Consider the following 21,405-nt stretch of genomic DNA (forward strand, 5'->3'; position numbering starts at 1 on the left):
GCCCTGTTAATTCCTTAACGTGCACACCACACGCTGGGGGACTTCGGCCAGAAAAAATGACCAGGGCAGCCTGGTGGTGCGGGGACTTTCCAAGGGATTCTGAAGGGCGCCAGGGTCATTAATTTCTTTGTAAGGACACCAGAACACTGAATATGAAAATCGTGGCAGCCCGGCAGGTAACCCAGATCCCGTAGCGCCCGCCGCCTCCACCCTAATGAGCTGGTCCGGGGCAAGTCACTCTCGCGGTGCCTGGGACCGTGCCCCGCCCCCGGCCCCGCCCCCTGGCCCCGCCCCGCCTCGGCGCGCGTCCGGAGCCCGGCAGCCCGGCAGCCCGGCAGGAAAGGGCGGGTCGAGGCCGCCGCCCACGCTCGCTCCTGCGGTCTGACACGGGCCGGCGCCGCGCGAGGGGCGGCATGAGCGCGCGCTCGGGCCGGTGACCGCCGTGGCGATGGAGTGCGGCTTCGTCGCGGGCGGGAGGCCGAAGCGTCCTACGGGCCGCCGGCGGCTTCTGCTCTTCCTGCCCTCCGGCCGCTGCGGAAGCCCGGGCGGCCGCGGCGTCCCGGCGCGCCACTGCCTATCCGCGCTGCCGGGGGCTTTGGGGTCGCTGCGGCCCCGCGCCCCGGCGGCCCGCGGAGGAGCGTCACGTGCCTCCCCGCTGCTCCTCCTCCTGCTCGTGCCCTCCCCGCGCCTGGCCGCCGCCGCCTCTCCGCGCCGGCCCCTCGCGGAGCGGGAGCGCTCGCGCCCGGGGCCCTCCGTGCCCCCGGCCGGTCGCGGCGGCGCTGGGAGGTGCCTGCGGGGCCTCGCCCCGGGCGTCGCTTCGGCCGCGGGCCTCCTCCACCTGTGCCGCGGCCGGGTGGCCCCCGTCGCTTCCTCCAGGAGAGGTGAGGGCCGCGCGGCCGCGGGATGCTGGGGCAGCTCTGGCTTTAACCTCCCGAGCTGGGGCAGGGGGGAGGTTCGGCCACCCACAGGTCGGGTCTGCCGAGGTCGCCGGGCTCCTCTGGGGCGTGGGGACGAAGGTCTGTGTGGTGCCCTGCCCTGGTGACCCGCGGTCGCCTGGCCTTGGCCAGCCGGGAAGAGCCGAATGACGCGGAGTCCCGGGCACCAGGTGTGTGGCGCGCTGTTGGCTCGGGCTGCGGGGAGGACCGCGCGCTGTTGGCTCGGGCTGCGGGGAGGACCGCGCGCTGGGCGGGGAGCCGGTGCTCCGGGCTGCGGGGAGCCGCCGCGTGGGCGCCGCTGACTCGTGCGTCCTGTCGCGCCTGGGGTGCGGGCGGCTGCGGGGGGCTGCGAGCTTATTACCATTTTATTTCCGACTCTCATGGATTTTTTTTTTTTTTTTTAGATTTATTTATTTTTAAGAGAGACAGTGGGCGGGGGAGGGGCAGGGAGCGAGGGAGACAGAATCGCACGCAGGCTCCAGGCTCTGAGCTGTCAGCGCAGAGCCCGACTCCCAAGGAACTCACAAACGGTGAGATCTGACCTGAGCCACCCAGGCGCCCCCCCCCCACGTGCCCCCCCTACTCTAACGGGTTTATTAACTCCTTAACCACTAGTTGCCTGTTCTGTGTTTCGCACTTTTCTGGGTCCTTGGGATGTATCAATTGACAAAATCTCGGCTCTTCACTCCAGCAGAGGAGATGATACGGCTTGATAGCTTTAACTTACACATACACATATAATTTACATATACGTACGTAAATACTGTAGGGGAAAAAAAAACGGAGGTGGTAAGGGTTAGAAGTGAGGGGGGCCTCCAGCTATGGATTTAAGTGGGGTTATCAGAATAGGTTTCATTCAGAAGGTGGCATTTGATTAAATTCTGGAAGGTGAGGGCAGTCACTGCCCTGCATAAAGATTAGGGAAGTCCAAAAACAGGCTCAGTTTACTAGGCAGCAAATGGTTGATTACTAGATCCATCATTTGTGGTCATCTTTATTAATTAGCAAAGGGCAAAAATATCACTTTGGGTGGGCTATACGTATGAGTCGGTAGCCATCAGTAACTACACTGATGGGTATTTATTTATTTATTTATTTATTACGTTTTTCTCAGTAGAAATGCCCTGTGAATGTTGACCGCGTCTAAAATTTGAGAATGCCTGTGGCTGGGGGAGAAACTGATTGGGAGAGGAAGAAAGTGAAGGGAGGAAGCTTTATGTATAAAGGGTGGACAAAGAGTCGTGAACTCTGTCAGTGTCCTGCAGTAATTCTGAGTTAGAGATGGCTTTGGTCTTTATTTCAGTGCTTTTGCTGGTTTTTTTCTTTTTTTCTTTCTTTCTTTCTTTTCTTTTTTTTTTTTTTTTTTTTTTTTTTTTTTTGACAGGCTGGTAACTTGTGATTTATTTTCATTTCATAATTCAAGATGCTGGGGCAAAGGGGAAGAGCCTTTTCTCATCAGTTTTCTGACAGTGTGTCAAGAAGGAGGTCCTATTGGGTTAGTCTCAAAGGATCTCATTCTTCACAGTGAGAACGGGTGCCTAACTATGGGGAAACAGACAACACACACTTAAGGAGTGTGTGTGCCCATTAACTAGCAGCATAAGTTTTGGTCCTTTTTGCCTCCAGCCTCATGCTGTGCTCAGTACCAGAGCTACTGAGACTTAAGGATGTTACGAATAGGAAGTTTGTGCCTGGCTTCCTCCTCTGTTCAAGGCCAACTTTGGGCTGCTTTTGTATGTATTTTTAATATCCTTTTGATAGCCTGATGGTCCCTCCAAAGGAGAATTCCACATGACACTGTAGCATAGCTCCCTTTACTTGCTTCCTGGTCATTGGTAGGCGTTCCCAGTTCTTGGGCCTCACTGTGTTGTCACCATAAAGGAGAAAAAATGAGTCAGAGGTATTCCACATGCCAGAATATTGGTCGTCCTCAGGCTCTGCCCTTTGACAGAAGGCAGGACGTGCAGCTTCTGTCAGCAGAGGTTGGCCTGCCAAGTGACAAGTGGCCAGTCCTTTTCTCCACTTTTCAGATGGCAGTACATATTTTGCGACCGAAATAAGTTGTTTTTGGACGAGAAAAAAAAATCTGCGGTATCGAAGTTTGGAATTAGCTCTTGCTTCGAAAGTAGTTGTGATAGTTTATTTTGTGTGTGTGTGTGAGCGGGGGGGGGGGGGGTGCTAAATCACACAAGTGATTATTTTTCTTGGTTAAACAAGAAATTCGATACTAGAAAACTCCATCACTCTTCACGAGCCACCTCTAGACTCCAGTGTTTTCAACTCGTGACCCATGGGACAGTTCAGCACAGTTGAAAGATGGGTGGGGTAACTCTAGAGAGCCCCGTAAGAGATTCGGTCATTCATTTGTCCACCCCCACTGTTTCTCGAGCTAGGTCTGTTCTGTGTCAGGCAGACATTCGGGGTCTCTTCTCACAGAGGCCACTTTTATCTCAGGACTGGACATAAAGGATGAAAAAAGACGAGATTTAACTGAGCAAGTTAATGTAAAAAAGAAAGATCATTGGTGAAGAGGCGAAAGGAGTTGATTTCAAATTTTCTTTCTAGACAGTCTCATAATCCAGATCATAGAGTTCCCTTAAAAAATTTCTGGCGGTACCTGGGTGGCTCAGTCAGTTAAAGCATCCAACTCTTAATTTCCATTCAGGTTATGATCTCATGGTTCAGGAGATCGAGCCCCACGTCGGGCTCTGTGCTGACAGTGCAGAGCCTGCTTGGGATTCTTTCTCTCCCTCTCTCTCTGCCCCTCCCCTGCTCACACTCTCTGTCTGTCTCAAATAAATAAACATTAAAAGAAAAAAATTATTTCTGGCCTGCAGCATGCCAGGCCTTCTGCTAGATGCTAACAACGCGAACGTGACTAAGACTGGCTGCTCTTGGGATGTTTGGACTAATGGATGATACAGATGTGGGAATAATACAGGGAGTGCTGTGATCGAGCTGTCTGAACTGGGCTGAGAACACAGATAAGGAGCAATCAAGGCTGCCCCCTGCCCTGGGTGGAACTAGCAGACAGAACCATACAGAGGAGTGTAATGCTCTGCCCGGAACTTAGTATGTGCTTAGCAGATTGTAAAATTAAATGAAAAAGCGTAAAAAGGTTTCGTAAAATTTACCAGTTGAAAAAGGGGGGCAGAGCAGACTTAAGGTTGGAGTACCAAGGTTATGTAAGTGCAGGAAACGGAATAGCTTAAGTGGCTGGAAAGAAAGCTGAAAGGGCAAGTGTGGGCTAAATTAGGACAGGCTCTGTATTTGTATGCTTTGCCAACGCCTTTTTTTTTTTTATTTATTTTGAGAGAGAGAAAAATATACGAGTGGGGGAGGGGCAGAAAGAGAGGGGAATACAGCAGGCCCTGTGCTGACAGCAGAGAGCCCAATGCGGGGCTCACACTCATGAACCATGAGATCATGACCTGGGCCAAAGTCGGACACTTAACCAACTGCGCCATCCGGTTGCCCCTTGCCAAGGACCTTATACTGTAGGCTAACAGTTCTCTGAAAGTAAGGGCCTTTTTTTTTGTTTGTTTGTTTAACCCTTAAACTCACACATACATATGATAGCTGTTGCATTTTGTATTTCATCAGTCTGCAAACCGCGCTTGGTACAAAATGATTATTGGATTTCTTGTACCTGATCCCGACTGAGCCTCTTTCCAAGGTGGGAACCACTGCTGTAGCTTACAGACAAGCATCAGATCTGTAGGATCCTGTCCACGCCACACTTTTGCTTACGTGCAGTTTCCTTTAAAATGTTTGGAGGTGGAGGACTGACTATAGGAGCTGATTAGCTGAACTATCTTTCTAGTCACTTAGGGATCTTACTGAGAAAACCTTTGAACTCTGAGTGGTGACTGTTCTTTCTTCTACCACCCTTCTCCAAACCTGGCATCGTAGAAAAGCAAGGACAAATATGAGGCAATATTTTTATATAGCTATGTTTATTACATTTAAATGAAAGGGTTTTTTTTTTTTAACTTTTTTAACATTTATTTATTTTTTTTTTTATTTTTTATTTAAAAAAAAAATTTTTTTTTTCAACGTTTATTTATTTTTGGGACAGAGAGAGACAGAGCATGAACGGGGGAGGGGCAGAGAGGGAGGGAGACACAGAATCGGAAACAGGCTCCAGGCTCTGAGCCATCAGCCCAGAGCCCGACGCGGGGCTCGAACTCACGGACCGCGAGATCGTGACCTGGCTGAAGTCGGACGCTTAACCGACTGCGCCACCCAGGCGCCCCTACATTTATTTATTTTTAAGAGACAGAGACAGAGCATGAGCAGGGGAGGGGTAGAAAGAGAGGGAGACACAGAATCCGAAGCAGGCTCCAGGCTCCAAACTATCAGCACAGAGCCCGACACGGGGCTCGAACTCCAACCGTGAGATCATGACCTGAGCCGAAGTTGGACGCTCAACCGACTGAGTCAGGCGCCCCTGAAAGGTTTTTTTTTTATATTGTTCATCTCTTTTTTTTTTTTTTTCTTTTGCTGTCAAAGTGTCTTTTATAGTATGATTGTAATAGTAAGGAGCTATTATGTTTAAATGTCCTTTTTGACAGAATTACTCATTGGCAATGCAATTGTTACATATTTTTTAAAAGTATTTTTATGGTTCATGAAATACAAAAGCCAGGGAACCTCGAAACAAGTTTACAAAATGGGTTGGATCTGTGGCTAAATGCACAGAAATTCATAGAAAAGATAATATACAAATTGTTAGGACACCTCTCTCTGAAGATAGGCTTTTACAGAGACATCACAAAGAATGAAAACTATAGACCAATACCTCTTATGGATAAAGACACAAAAATCCTCAGCAAAATACGCAACAAATCAAATCCAGCACTGTGTAAGAAAGGAGTATACATCATGACAAAAGGGGATTTTGTCCCAGGAACAGCAGGTTCATTTAAGATCTGAAAATCAATTCACGTACTGCACCGTATTAAAAAAATAAAGAAGAGAAACCACATGATCATCTCAAAAGACAAAGAATTTGACAACATTCAGCACCCCTTCAGATAAAAAGGTGAAAGGCATCTGTGAAAAACCCACAGCTAACATCATACTTAATAGTGAAAGACGAATACTTTCCCACCAAAGATCAGGAGCAAATCACCATCCATCCAACATTGTACTAGAAATTCTGACCGAGTCAAGACAAAAGGCATCCAGATAAGAAGTAAAACTATCACTCTTCATAGATGACATAATCTTGTACATAGAAAACTCTAAGGAATTTGCTAAAAAACCATTAGAGCTAATTAACCAGTTCAGCAAGATTGCAGGATACAAGATCAAAATTAAAAATGTGTAAAAAAAAAAAAAAAATCAGTTGCATTACTCTACACTAGAATGAACAATCTGAAAAAAATCTAAAAAACAATACCCTTTATAGTAGCATCAAAAAGAATAAAATACTTAGGGATAAATTTAACATAAAAACCCACAAAACTTATATTCCACATGGTTGAAAATCTGTGTTTAACTTCTGACTTCCTGAAACTTTAACTGGTAATAGCTTGGCCAGAAGCTTTACCTAATAGACAGTTGTGTATAATATAATATTTTGTCTATGACATGTGTTCTATTCCATATAATAGTGTAAGCTAGAGAAAAGAAAATGTTATTAAGGAAATCATAAAGATGGGGAAATACATTTACAGTACCGTACTATAAAAAATCTGTGTATAAGTGGACCCATGTGGTTAAAACCTGTGTTCAAGTGTCAGCTCTTTTGTGAAACCTACAGAACATTATTAAAAAATTAAAGACATAGGGGCGCCTGGGTGGCTCAGTTGGTTAAGCATCTGACTTTGGCTTAGGTCATGATCTCACAGTGCGTGGGTCCGAGCCCTGCTTTGGGCTCTATGCTGACAACTCAAAGCCTAGAGCCTGCTTCAGATTCTATGTCTCCCTCTCTCTGCCCCTCTCCCACTCGCACTCTGTCTCTGTCTCTCAAAAATAAACAAACAGTAAAACCAAAAAAAAAAAAAAAAAAAATGGAAAGACATCCTATGTTCATGGATTGAATTTGTACTCCCCCAATTAATATACAGATTTAAAACAATCTCTCTCAAAGTTTCACGTGTCTTTGCAGAAATTGGTAAACTGATCCTAAAATTCATATGGAAATACAAGGGACTCAGAATAGCCAAAGCAATCTGGAAAAAGAACAAAACTAGACGACTCTTCCCTGATATAAAAACTTACACTACAGAGCTACAAGTAGTCAAGAAAATGTGGCATTGGTATAAGGACAAATATAAATCAGTGATATATAATGGAGAACCCAGAGATAAGCCGTTATATTTTCAGCCAATTGATTTTTGACAAATTCCAAGAAAATGCTGAAACAACTGGACATCCACACTCAAAAGAAGTTGAACCCTCATCTCACACCACATAAAAGTTAAATGGATCAAAGACCTAAATATGAGAGCTGAAATTATAAAACTTGAGGAAAAAAATACAGGTGTAAATTTTTGTGTCCTGGAATTAGCCAGTGGTTTCTGAGATACAACACCAAAAACACAAGGAACAAAAAATAAATAAATTGGATTTCATTAAAATAAAAACCTATTGTGCTTCAAAAGTCACTGTCGATAAAGTGAAAGCCAGCCCACAGAATGGGAGAGAATATTTCCAAATCATATAAATGATAAGGAACTTTTTCTAAAATGTATAAAGAACTCTTAACAACCAACTCAATAATAAAAAGATAAGCCAATTTGTTTTTAAATGGACATAGATATTTCTCCAAGGAAGATATACAAATGGCCACTAAGCACATGAAAAGATGCTCAACATCAGGCATCAGGGAAGTGCAAATGAAAACTACAATGAACTATCCCTATGTTTATTGCAGCATTAGTTACAACAGCCGAATTACGGAAGCAGCCCAAGGGTCCATCGGCTGATGAATGGATAGAGAAGATGTGGTATAGATACACATTGGAATATTATTTAGTCATATAAAGGATAAAATCTTGCCATTTGCAAAGACATGGATAGAGCTAGAGAGTACAATGCTAAGCGAAATAAGTCCTATGATTTCACTCATATTTGGAATTTAAGAAACAAACAGGGGAAAAAAGATGAGAGAGAGAAGCCAAGAAACAGACTCTTAAAACTTTTTTTTTTTTTTCAACGTTTATTTATTTTTGGGACAGAGAGAGACAGAGCATGAACGGGGGAGGGGCAGAGAGAGAGGGAGACACAGAATCGGAAACAGGCTCCAGGCTCCGAGCCATCAGCCCAGAGCCCGACGCGGGGCTCGAACTCACGGACCGCGAGATCGTGACCTGGCTGAAGTCGGACGCTTAACCGACTGCGCCACCTAGGCGCCCCCTTTTTTTTTTTTTTTTTAAACTTTTTTTTTTTTCAACGTTTATTTATTTTTGGGACAGAGAGAGACAGAGCATGAACGGGGGAGGGGCAGAGAGAGAGGGAGACACAGAATCGGAAACATAAACAGACTCTTAATCATAGAGAACAAATAAGTAAATACCATAGTTGAAGAGACATCTAAAGAAAATAATAATAAAATTGCAATGGGATACCACTTTATACCCCCTAGGATGATTGTAATAATAATAAAAAAAAAAAATTTCACGTATTGAGGATGTAGAGAAATTGTATCCGTCAGACACTGCTGTTGGGAATGAAAAATGGCATAGCCACTTTGGAAAATAGCCTGTCATAACCTCATAAGGTTAAACACAGTCACTATATGATGCAACAGTTTGAATTCTGGATATATACCCACGAGAATTGAAAACTGGTTCACACAAAATCTCATACACTAATGTTCCCAGCAGCATCATTCCTAATAGCCAGGAAGTAGAAACAATTCAAACGTCCTTCGACTGATGAGTAGATAAGAAAAAAATTGGTATATTCCTGAAACACAATGTGATTCAGCAATAAAAAGGTATAAAAAGTGCACGTAATTACAAGGTGGGTGAACCTTGAAAACCTCACCTAAGTGAAGGAAACCAGTCACAAATACCACATCCCTTATGATCTCTTCCTATGAAATGCCCAGAGTAGGCAAATGAGTAGAGACAGAAAGTAGATAAGGGGTTGCGTGGGGGTCAGGGAGTAGGGAGATTGGGGCGTGATAGCTAAAGGGTATAGGGTTTCTTTTTCGGATGATGGAAATGTTCTAGAGTTAACTGTGGAGAAGGTTGCAGAACTCTGTAATTATAGTAAAAATCGCATTGAACACTTGAAATGGGTGAATTGCATAGTATGTGAATTACATCTCAGTAAAGCTGTTTAAAAAAAAGAGGGGTGCCTGGCTGGCTCATTCAGAAGAGTGCGCGACTCTTGATCTTGGGGTTGTGGGTTCGAGCCCCACTTTAGGTGTAAAGATTACTTTTAAAAAATAAATGTAAAAAAAAACGGGTAGGCTTTTGAGGTATGCCATGTTCTTTCATGGCTTTCCTTTACCACCAGGTCCTGTTTTGAGCTTTATTGTCCTGTCCTTTCTAGAACTAAGCCTGTCTGCTGGAAGCCTGCAGCTGGAACACAGGAGAGATGTGGAGCACAAAAGAAGGGAGTTCACCTCTTGTGGGAACAGGAAGCTCTACTTCGACACCCATGCCTTAGTGTGTTTACTCGAAGAAAATGGTAATCCTTTTGTGCCAAGCTCAATGCCACAGGAAAAAAACACTGTAAAATATGACTTCTCATGATCTTATCTAATTTCTCATATTACTCTTTGACTTGTAAGTCTACAGGTAATCTTTTGGTCACTCTGTGTTTTTTAAGTTCTTATTTTTTGCTTAAGGACATTTTCGCTTCATTGGTACAGTTGAGGCTTTTCCCACCCATTTTCTCTCTGTCCGAGAGAAGTGTATTTTAAAAAATTATTTTAATGTTTATTTATTTTTGAGAGAGAGAGAGACAGTGTGAGCAGGGGAGGGACAGAGAGAAAGGGAGACCCAGAATCCGAAGCAGGCTCCACGCTCTGAGCTGTCAGCACAGAGCCCGACACAGGGCTCAAACTCACAAACTGCGAGATCGTGACCTGAGCCTAAGTCGGACGCTTAACTGACCGAGCCACCCAGGCGCCCCAAGAAGTGTATTTTTTATAACATCGTTCTAGAAGTACAGTGTTCTAGATAAAAATTTAGACACAAGTTAGCAAAAGTCAGGAATGGTTCCTGTGACAGCTGTCTGTAGCATAGAAGGGGTAGCTTTATTACTGTGCATGATGTGTGCTTTGAAAACTTTTATGAAATTAAAATTTTCCTAAGCAGCAATTGCGAATAATTCTAACTTGTGGCATTTTTAAATAGTCTAATATTTTCCCTTATTGCTGTTCATTAACATGAAAGGTAGCTCTAACATATATGACATTTACTGAAAGTGCCTTCAGTACATAGGTAACATTCTCTTTTATTTATGTTTTATTATTATTTTTTAAATGTTCATTTTTGAGAGAGAGAGAGAGAGAGAGTGTAAGTGGAGGAGGGTCAGAGAGAGAGTGGGGACAGAGGACCTGAAGCGGGCTCCAGGCCCTGTGCTGACAGCTGTGAGCCCGACGTGGGGTTCGAACTCACAAACCATGAGATCGTGACCTGGGCTGCAGTCTGACACTTAACTAACTGAGCCACACAGGCACCCCACATTCTCTTTTTGTCTCATCTAGAAGGACACACCAATTCTCATTCTCTGTACTGTGACCCTTTACTACACTGTGTGGCTGTTTGTCCGGGCTACCCTGTGCTTCACTTGCCCAGGACACGCAATGGTGTGAGTTCTGCTGTGCTTGGGCAGGGGAGTTAGAAGTTCTGGGTTCAAGCTCTGCCCGGGGCCCCGCTGCACAGCCAGGCAGCTCTGTCATTCTTCCCAGTTTCCATCTCTTCATCTCATCGGTAGCGTCAGCACAATAAGAATTCCGAAGATCCTTTTGAGAATTAAAGGAAATACCGTGTACTTGAATGCACTTTGGAGAAACGGTCAAGCACTGTATCATAATTTTCACCACTTTGCTTCTCAGAGTTGAAACGTTAGGCCTTTCTTTCACCAAAGTGTCTTTCAGCTCAGAATTTGAAAAAGAAGAGCATAAGTGAGAAGAGAGGCATAAGAATTGTCTTGATAAGCAGAAGTCTTCCTACTTTTTCCTTTTTTGGACGGACCTCGTGTTCTTGCATTGAAAGTAACCCAACGTAAAAAGATGCGTTCAAGATAACGGGGAGGTTTCGCTCCACGCAGGTGTGGGGGGTTGGTGAGGAAGCATCACAAATTTTGCTAAGTGGCAGGGTAGCTGCAGTGGCCTCGAGATGGCCTCAGAGCTACGTCCCGCTAACAGGTGCGGTTTATTTCCCCTCCCCCCACATACAAGTCGATTTAGTTAGTTTTGATAAATAGAAATTGTTCATGTTTAAAGTGTCTTATTCCGATGGATGTACTTCCTGCTTTTCTTGTTTTCAAACCTTGACCCCTGAGTGTTTGCATCTCTCAAGACCGGTGTTGGGAGGAACCCACTGCAGTGCAGGGCGCGAGGCCTCTTGGAGGAGCGATATGGGTCCGCGATGCGGTAGGGTGAGGCCCAGAAGGACCCGTCCAGGAACACCCCACCCTCTGTCCTCTTCTCCGAGGCTGTGTCTCCTGCTTGAGAGAAGTTCCATCCGTCTTGCAGCTTCCCTGACCCTGATCGTGTATTGGTCTCTCCTCCTCACAAAACATTGATTTGTACCTGGTAACCCGGCAGGTTTTTAGGCCTAACTTCTGCTTTTTCTTATCCCTTTCTCCTCCCACAGCTGGCCATAAATTATAAGGTTGTGCAGTTTATCATCAGCTTAGTTCTCCTCCGGTTTCTCTTTCTCTTTTACTCATCGCTGCCAAACTAATTATATTTAACTGGGAACCTGTCATAAAGTTTCAAAACTTGTGAGATGCATTTTCATTTTCAAAAAACGGGGAAGGCAGAAAAGAAACAACAAAAAAACTGTCTTAAATCCCAATACCCCAGAGCTAAACAGCATTAACATTTTGGTGGGTAACCTTTTAGATGATTTTTCTAAATGTGCATGACCCACGTGTTGAAAATTTAAGGATTTCGAATAAAGTGAAGGGAGTAGGTCTTTGGAGGTCCTTTTTTGTTTCTTTCAAGTCTTTGCCTTTGGTTTTTTAAAAATTTTACTCCCATGCTTCGTCTGATCCAAATTGTGTCAGTTATAACTTTATTCAGAGTGCCTTTAATTACAATAATCAGTAGATTCTTCTGTAGTTCTTATGGCTGGAAGTGTTTAATAGAAAAAAAATTACTTTCCAGGGACTTGGTTTTAAGCATTTTTATTAGGATTTCCAATGTGAAATGTAAATTACCGTCTACAGTTATTGGAAACAGTGACACTGCTGAGTTGGATGTTTATATAATTTAATTCAGTATCATTTACTGCGTAGCACCTGGCCCCCTCTCCACAAGTAACCCAAGAGACTTGTAGAGGAAACATAAAACAATGATTTTGTCTTTTTAACATCAAATAAATTAACAGCTGAATTACTAGTTATCTTTATATGGTCGGTGATTTGACGGATTTATGCAGGTTATAAAACAATTGAACTTTCCTACTTAGGTAAATTATTCTTTACTAACATGTACATTTTAAAATTCAGGAAGACATGTCATTCTAGAAAATGTAGACCACACAGAGAAAAAGAAAAATTACCTAGGGTCTTTGTTAAATTACAAAAGCAGTAAACTGCATCTGTAATTTTGAGTCTTGCTTTCCTTCCCTTGACCCCACACTTCAGGCTTCCTCTTTGTCATGAGACATTCTCTGGAAACATGATTTTTGACAGCTGGGTGGGATGTTAGAGGACACCAGCCCAACCCTTTATCTTACTTGGGGAAATAGACTCCGATGTGTCATGCTTGTCCAGAGTGACAGACACATCACAGACTCTGGTCTCTTCACCTCCTGCCACACTGGGCTTTCTGAATTCACTTTCTCCCTTTCTTTGCATTTTCTCCCTTTCTGTGAAGGGTTTTTTTCTGGGTTTTGTTTTGTTTTGTTTTGTGACAAACGGAGTCTCCAGAGTGTGACTGTCTGTGTGTGTTCGCTTAGGGTTTACCACCCAGCAAGCAGAAATCACTGTCTCTGCGTTGGTCAAGATCACCGATGCCAATATGGATATCGTCTACAAGGATATGGTCACCAAGATGCAGCAGGTTAGTTGGGGCACTGTAGCAAATTTAAAGTCTGAAGCTGGGATGTTATTTGTGATATATATTTTTGGATAATATTCTATTAAAAAGCATATGGTACTTTTTTTTAAATTTCTTTTTTTAATGTTTATTATTTTGAGAGAGAGAGACAGAGCACGAGCAGGGGAAGGGCAGAGAGAGAGGGAGACACAGAATCGGAAGCAGGCTCCAGGCTCTGAGGGGTCAGCACAGAGCCCGAAACGGGGCTCGAACTCACGAACCGTGAGATCGTGACTTGAGCTGAAGTCAGTCACCCAACCCACTGAGCCACCCAGGCACCTCTGAAAAGCATATGGTACTTTTAACCAGTAGTTGAGAGGCGAATGATTCCAGTGGCATAAAAAATATTTATTTGAAGCTCTTTTGTCCACTGTTGTAGAATCGTGCTGGAAAACTCACTATGCTTGAAAACAGACTGTTGCAGTCCACCAACCATACGCAACAAATGGCGATCTGGCCAGCACTGTGGCGGCGTGTTCGTGAGCCGCTGGCCCTCAGACTGCCACCCTTCTAACCGTGGCACGCTTGATGATGATACTGCACTTGGTCTTTACCGTTTTCCTTTCCCCATTAATAGAGTATGGCCTCGCTGCGCTGCTTTTCTCACATCCGCGTTCTTCTGGTTTCTTGCAAAGATGACACCAGGTAGGAGGCGGACGTCCTAGGCCCGCCCAGGTTATTGATATGTTTTGTTTCTCTCTTCCTAGGAGATCACTGTTCAGCAAATCATGTCTCAGATTGCTAATGTGAAAAAAGATATGGTTATTTTGGAGAAGAGTGAATTTTCAGCCCTCAGAGCAGAAAATGAGGTAACACTGAAGAGCCCCTCATCCTTACAAAATAGTATCGAGACGTTGAGACCCAACACGCAGAGACAAAGTGCACGATAGACGTGTCTTCACCAGGTGCCCGCTACCAGTCAGGTCGAGAAGTAGAATGTTACTGGGACCCCAGAAATCTGCTGACCCCCACCCTGCTAGGAAACCACTAGCCTGGCCTGTGGCACCGTTGGCCAGTTTTGCCTTTTCCAGAACCTCATCCTGGGGAAGCATCCATCGTGGCTTGCAGCAGCAGATTTTGCTCTTGTCCACTGTCTGTAGGGTCATGTGAATGTGCCACATTATTTTCCTGTGACGTACAGGGGATTGACCCCTGAACAACGTGGGTTGGAACTGAAGAGGTCCACTTACACAGTTCAGTGAATGTGTATCCTCTTCCTTAGGATTTTCTTTACAGCATTTCCTGTTCTGGGGCACCTGGGGGGCTCAGTCTGTTCAACTTCCGACTTCAGCTCAGGTCATGATCTCACGGCTTGTGAGCGTGAGCCCCATGTCGGGCTCTGTGCTGACAGCTCAGAGCCTGGAGCCTGCTTCCGACTCTGTGTCTCCCTCTCTCTCTGCCCCTCCCCCTGCTCACACCGTTTCTCCCTCTCTCTCTCTCTCTCTCTCTCTCTTTCTCTCTTTCTCTCTCTCTCAAAAATAAACATTAAAAGATTTTTAATAACATTACCTTTTCAGTGGCTTACTTTATTGTAAGAAGATAGTATATAATACATATAACGTGCAAAATATGTGTCATGTTATTGGTAAGGCTTCCAGTCAACAGTAGGCTATTAGTTAAGCTTTGGGGGAGTCAGAAGTTATATGCAGATTTTTAACTGTGTGTGGGTCAGTGCCCCTAACGCCTGCGTTGTTCAAGGGTCAAGTGCATATTAAAATTGTTTCCAAATTTGGGTTCTCTTGACCAAGTGGTGCTATAAAGAATCCCGTGGTTTGAAAAGTGCGGCCCGTGCTGTGTTTGCATCCTTCCTTTTGTTTTCAGTCCTCGTTAGAGTTCCATAGAGGAAGTCCATTTATTACCGGTTCATCCTAGTCTTGTAAGAAGCCTTCTAGCAAAAGATTCCTTCTTCTGCTAGAAAATGGTAAAGTTTGAAACTCTCACACTTGTCCTTGAAATCAGCTTGTTTGAAGGCAGAATTCGTTCAAAGTTGAAGGAGGTATTAAAGAAAGCAGGGCCTCTGGAGGCAAACATGTATGTTGAAAACAATTGCATTATTGATTTTATGTAACTTTCGAAATGAATTAAAACTGATCTGAAGATAGGCACACGCGTGGTCTTACCCTCCTGGCATGACAGATTTCTGCTGCGGGGGCCGTTCAGGTCACATTTCATTCTGAATGCGGCAAGGTTCGTGTTCAATGAGAAAAGAATCAGGAAAACTCATGCACAAATACGTGTCCTGATGTGTGTTTATTACCAAGTTCTGTGTATTTTTTTTCTAACCTTCTAAGCGTACCCTTGACTTTTTTTTTTTTTTAATGTGTTTTTAGAAAATAAACCTCGAACTACATCGGTTAAAACAACAAGTAATGGTAAGATCCTCGCTCCTGCTTGCTTGTTTGCACTTACATAAACGTAGTAATAAATATAATGTCAGAAGCCCTTTAATTCTATGTTAATTATTTGTGTAATATGTCTCAGAAGTACACATTGGAAGATTTAGCTAAGAACATAGTCACGGAATAAGTTAGTGATGTCTGTAACCAAATTCATTAAGAAAATTGTGTTCTAGGATGAATCGGATGAATTAAGTCATTTTTAGGTTAAAAAATTCTTAGGTAGCCACTTGGAACCTCTAGATTCTCTTAGAAGAGACTGGCCTTGGAGAATTACCTGTGGTTTTAAATGCTTACTGTGCCAGCTGTTTGATTTTTTTCTTTTTTAAGTGGAAAGGACATGGATGTTAAGGAAGAAAAGGTTCTGGTGAGTGTCAGAAAGAAGGCTTTATTTAAACCAGAATTTAGTATTTTCCTTCTTTGAGCCCAACTCTGCTTTCCAGAGTGGTCCGGGGAACGACTTTTGCCACGAATTCTGTAAAGAGATTACACTGGGAATCTTGAGGTTAAAGGCGACAATAACCCCCCCTGGACTGACTTGAGCATAAAAGGGGATTTTTTGTGTATACAACTGGGGACTCCCAAGACAGGGCTGAGTGCAGCCATGGCTTGGCCAGGGACGGGCCTCGCCTCGTGTCTCCGTATCTCTGAGATCCCCTGGCCCCGCCCCGTGCCTCAGCCGGCCGCTCAGGAGAGAACCAGCAGGGTCACATTTCTAGGCTTCGCACCCCAAGGTTCCCCTTTCTCACTGTGGACTTCTTTCTTTCTTTCTTTGCCCTCCTCCTAGGATGAAGTGGTCAAGGTCCGGACAGATACCAAACTAGAGTTCAATCTAGAAAAGAGCAGAGTGAAGGAACTGGTATGTCCTTTCTTTAAAAACCAAGTGCGAATTCATTTCTCCGCATGATAGCGTACTTGGTCAGGTCTGAGTTTATTTACAGCTCAGCAGTGCTGGCACACACTTACCCAGGTATTGTTGGTAGGCAGTTTTCGCTTTAATTCTGTTTTTGGCTTAGAGCTTAAATTTGATGCTTTCCAAAATGGCATTAAAATGCAAATTTTGGAGGGATGCCTGGCTAGCTCAATCTGTAGAGCCTGTGACTCTTGATCTCAGGGACACGAGTCCAGGTCCCACATTGTGTGTAGAGATTACTCAAAATCTTTAAAAAAATCTTAAGAAAAAAATTTTTTTTAATTAAAATCTTGGTCAAATCAAGTTTGAACCTTATTTCAGAGAGACTAAATTATGTGTTACTTAGACGTTACCAAAGAAACCAAACTCAATCTCGCTCTATTTAATCTGACTTAAACCTCCACAGGTCCTGATTTCTGAAAAGTTAAGTTGATGACCTGTCTTGAATATTAAATTATTAATACCAAATTCTACACTGAAATTCAGGATTAAAAAAATATTTCCATTTAAGCTTTTTTTTTTTTAAGTTTATTTATTTATTTATTTTTTTTTAATATGTATGAATTTGACTTTTTTTTTTTTTTAATTTTTTTTTTTTTTCAACGTTTATTTATTTTTGGGACAGAGAGAGACAGAGCATGAACGGGGGAGGGGCAGAGAGAGAGGGAGACACAGAATCGGAAACAGGCTCCAGGCTCTGAGCCATCAGCCCAGAGCCTGACGCGGGGCTCGAACTCCCTGACCGTGAGATCGTGACCTGGCTGAAGTCGGACGCTTAACCGACTGCGCCACCCAGGCGCCCCAAGTTTATTTATTTTTGAAAGAGACAGAGAGGGAGATGCAGAATCCAAAGCATAGTCTTTTTTTTTTTAATAAAGACATCTTAATGACTTTTTTGCATTGTTTTGAAATGCAAATTCTAAATGATTCTTTAAGTTACGTTAAATTGAAACTTTTAATTAGGAAAAGTAGTTGTATACATTTGTTACAAAAAAGATACTAGAGTAAGTAAGCCGACTAGTACTCATACAGCAATTTGTGGGATCACATACGGGGACCCAAAAAAACTGGAAATACAGTTCTGCTGCCCTTGCTTTTTTCAAACACGATGCAGATAAGTACTTTCTCCCCCCTCAGAGCTTTCACAGTAATACTTTTTGAAAAGTTTATTATATTGTTATAATCGACATATACAGCATTATATTCATTTCAGGCATACAAGATAATGATTTCATATTTGTATACATTGCAAAACCATCACCACTGTGTATCTAGTTACCATCTCTCACCATACGTTGTTACAAAATTTTTTTCTTGCAATGAGAACTTTTACGATCTGTTCTCTTAAAGACTTTGAAATATACAATATAGTAAAATTACCTGTAGTCACCATGCCTTACGTTACATCCCAGGACTTACACTGTTTACGACTGTAAGTCTGTACCTTTTGACCCATTTCACCCACCCTGCAGCTCCCACCTGTGGCAGCCACTAATCTGGTCTCTGTATCTGTTAGCTCAGGTTTTGAGGGGTTTCTTTTTGGTTTGGGGGCAGTTTTTTAGATTCCACATGTAAGAGAGATCATACAGTATTTGTCTTTCTCTTATTTAATCACCCGAGGTCCATCCATGTTGTCCCCAATGGCAGGATTTCCTTCTTTTTATGGCTGAGTAATATTTCATACACACACATATATACATACACACACACACCACATTTTCTTATTTTCTTTTTTTCTTTCTTCTTTTTTTTGACGTTTATTTTTGAGAGAGAGAGATTGCACAGGTGGGGGAGGAGCAGAGAGAAAAAGAGGAAGACAGAATCTGAAGCAGGCTCCAGGCTCCAAGCTGTCAACACAGAGCCTGACTTGGGGCTTGAACCCGCAAACTGTGAGATTATGACCTGAGCCAAAGTCAGATGTTCAACCAACTGAGCCACCCAGGCGCCCCATACACACCACATTTTCTTCATTCACCCATCAGCGGACACTTATCTCTTCCACGTCTCAGTGATTGTACATAATGCTTCAGTGAATATGTTCTAATAAAGATACGTGTTGAGTTGCCTCTAGCGATTTTTAAGCCATCTATCTTCTTCAGGCTTTATTTCAATTTGATAGCAGTAGTTAGATAGTGTCTTTATTCTTAGGATAATGAGAAATAAGGGGTGCAAAGCATTTTTCACAAACGGAACTGGATACACCTGTAGAAACTGAGTATGCACGTTTGTCCATTGACTTCGTGTTTTTCACAGTTTGTAACCAAAATGTGCTGTGATGATAAATGAAGCCAGTACTAAAATGCAAATAGGTACTTAATTCTATTTTAGAACTGTGTCTGGATTTCAAGAGTTGAGCTGAGCCTTGTTGTCCAAAATAATTATTAGGCCCATGTCACCTGTCTTTCTTGTCTTAAAAAACACGTCTCAACCATGAAGATTAAATCACCTCCTACCGCTAAAATAGTTGAGAATCATTAGCATACAATTAGTCTCTAGAAGAAGAGAAACTCTTTTAATTACATTTGTCCCTATGGGTTATGTACCTAGCAGAAAATCTGTACGCGCTTGATTTAGCCCATAGCTAACCAGGTGGGGAAGAAATACATCTAGGAGATGGGAAGGTATGGGATTGATAAACATGGGCTAAAGCCAGTGAATTTATGTGATTTATTAGCCCAGCTGAGAAGTGGTTCTCAGTAATCCTTAACTTAGAAGACTCTGAAATGCAGGACAACCGTGTATACTGTTTCGCAGCTGGCGTGGATTCAGTGTGCATTGGGGAAGATGAGTTATTTGATCCTCCCTTTCCTCGTTTAATAAAGTTATCATTCTGGGGCGCCTGGCTGACTCAGTAGAGCATGCGACCCTTAATCTCAAGGTCATGAGTTTAAGCCCCACATTGGGCGTGGAGCCTACTTAAAAAATAATAGTAATAAAATTAAAGTTATAATGCTGATTCAAAGATATAACTGGTGGCACTTCCAGCCAGTTTCAAAAGCAGTACAGCCTATAAACTGCTTTGGGGTGCAGGAAGATGGAATCCCATAGAAGTTATTCTAAAATCCATGGCCATGTCAAGATTTAGGCTTTTCTTTTCTGTTTAGTCAAGACTGACTTAGGGAAGACTGAGCCCAAGGTTTGCAGAAAGATCCAGTCCACCCTGCCCTCTTGTGGTGATTTGATGCATAGCTCTTTCCTTTTCTGAAACCTTGACATACAAAGAGGCGAGGAGCAGTCTTTGGTCCTAGGCTATTCCTTGATTTGGGGTTTTGGGTTTTGTTGGTTGTTTGTTTTTTTGTTTTTGTTTTTTTTTTTTTTTTTGTCTTCTTTGTCTTTTATTTTCTTTTTTTTTTTTTTTTTTTTTTTTTTTCATTTCTGGGCATCACTGTTTTTATACTCTATCCCCCTGGTATTCCCAGAGGAACATTTTATAGCTAGAACGTTTCTAGATACTAGAGCATTGATTTTCTCTCCTGTAACAATGTTAATTTAGTGACGAATTAAAAGCTAATTTTTCACTTAAATTATAGGTTTTCATTAACTCAGTTAAATCCTAATGCCCATTGCTAAGGTGGTATGTCTGAATTTGGTCTCAATGACAACAAAATTGCACTAAATCTTTGCATAAGCATTAATAGCCAAAGGCAAGATACCATTTTGATTCTGGGTAGTGCCAGTCTGTTCCTTTATTAACACTGGATTGTGACAACACCAAAGCGGGTTGTTGTTGTGTAATTAAAACCAACATGTGATGGTTTGTGCATTTCTTGTATCGATGTACTTAAATTGTATCTTTAGGCAACATGTGCGTCACAGAATAATATTCTTTGAAACTGTTTTTCCCCCAACTTTATAAAATTCCTATCTTTGTCTAAGCCTCAGCTAGTGACCAATTTTGTAATTGTGAAGGGATAACTCCCAAACTACATCCTTCCCCACTTTTTTCAACCCTCTCACAACCAAAAAGCATCTGACTCAGCAGCCATGCACATTGGTCCCCTAGTGGGAGGGGCCTAATGACATCACAGCGAAGCGAGCACAGGAGCAGGGGAGAGAGGTAGGGGGTGACAGGGTGATCAAAGGAATCCAGATACTGGAGCAGTGAGTGGCTAGAAATCAGAAAGTTGAGCAAACGCATCTAAAGGAGAGGGGCTAGCAGCAGAGGTGATCTCTAGTGTTCTGTGTTCTCGGAAGTACGGAGAATGCAGAAGGAGGAAAGGGAGAAAGGAATAAATCAGAATCTGACCTGGGTTACATGTTTGTTTCAGTATTCGTTGAATGAAAGGAAGCTGCTGGAAATGAGGACAGAAATGGTGGCATTGGTAAGACATGAGACTGACTTTCCTTGATGGTTGTGTCCATCTTTGCTTCATCCCACGCATGGTTACTGTCATTCGTGATGTGTCATAGGGAGGATGCATGCAGGCTCAGCGTCCTAGGGGTTTTCTTTTCAGTACACATGAAATCACCACCTGAACCACTTCTAAGTGAACAGTTCGATGGCATTAGGTACATTCACATCATGACACAACCATCACTGCCGTCCATCTGCAGAACTCTTGACCACCTATAGAACTGAAACCACCTGCTACACGCTAGGTCGCCATTCCCTTCTCCCCTGTTCTACTCTCTGTCTCTATGGGTTTGACTACTCTGGGGACCTCATGGAAGTGGAGTCATACGGTGTTTGTCCTTTTGTGACTGACTTATTTCAGCACAATGCCCTTAAGTTCATCCGTGTTGTAGCACGTGTCAGAATTGCCCTCCTTTGTAAGGCTGAATAATATCCCACTATATGGACGTGCCACGTTTGGATTATCCTGTCAGCGGACACTTGGGTTGCTGCCGTCTTTTGGCCATTGTGAATAATGCCGCTATGAACGTGGTTGGACACGTACCTGTTGGAGTCCCTGCTTTCAGTTT

At 43.2% G+C, this 21,405-nt stretch overlaps 1 protein-coding gene across 11 annotated transcripts in view; it reads left to right on the top strand.

Moving 5' to 3' along the window:
- Window positions 1-301: 301 nt before the first annotated feature.
- MCUR1 (mitochondrial calcium uniporter regulator 1) overlaps window positions 302-21,405 on the top strand; it is a 28,139-nt gene continuing 7,035 nt past the window's right edge. For 3 of the 11 annotated variants that reach the window (XM_045497347.1, XM_045497344.1, XM_045497346.1), the window contains exons 1-7: window positions 308-881; window positions 9,447-9,584; window positions 13,034-13,137; window positions 13,881-13,982; window positions 15,504-15,545; window positions 16,357-16,428; window positions 20,751-20,804. In XM_045497347.1, the coding sequence (XP_045353303.1) occupies window positions 449-881; window positions 9,447-9,584; window positions 13,034-13,137; window positions 13,881-13,982; window positions 15,504-15,545; window positions 16,357-16,428; window positions 20,751-20,804 (945 nt within the window). In that variant the 5' untranslated portion in view covers window positions 308-448. Of the gene's footprint in view, window positions 882-9,446; window positions 9,585-13,033; window positions 13,138-13,880; window positions 13,983-15,503; window positions 15,546-16,356; window positions 16,429-20,750; window positions 20,805-21,405 lie in introns of all 11 variants that reach the window. The other 8 variants (XM_045497345.1, XM_045497349.1, XM_045497348.1 and 5 more) reach the window with 8 other exon arrangements.

This window comes from Leopardus geoffroyi, chromosome B2 (genome assembly GCF_018350155.1).
Source record: "Leopardus geoffroyi isolate Oge1 chromosome B2, O.geoffroyi_Oge1_pat1.0, whole genome shotgun sequence".
Classification (NCBI taxonomy): Eukaryota; Metazoa; Chordata; class Mammalia; order Carnivora; family Felidae; genus Leopardus; species Leopardus geoffroyi.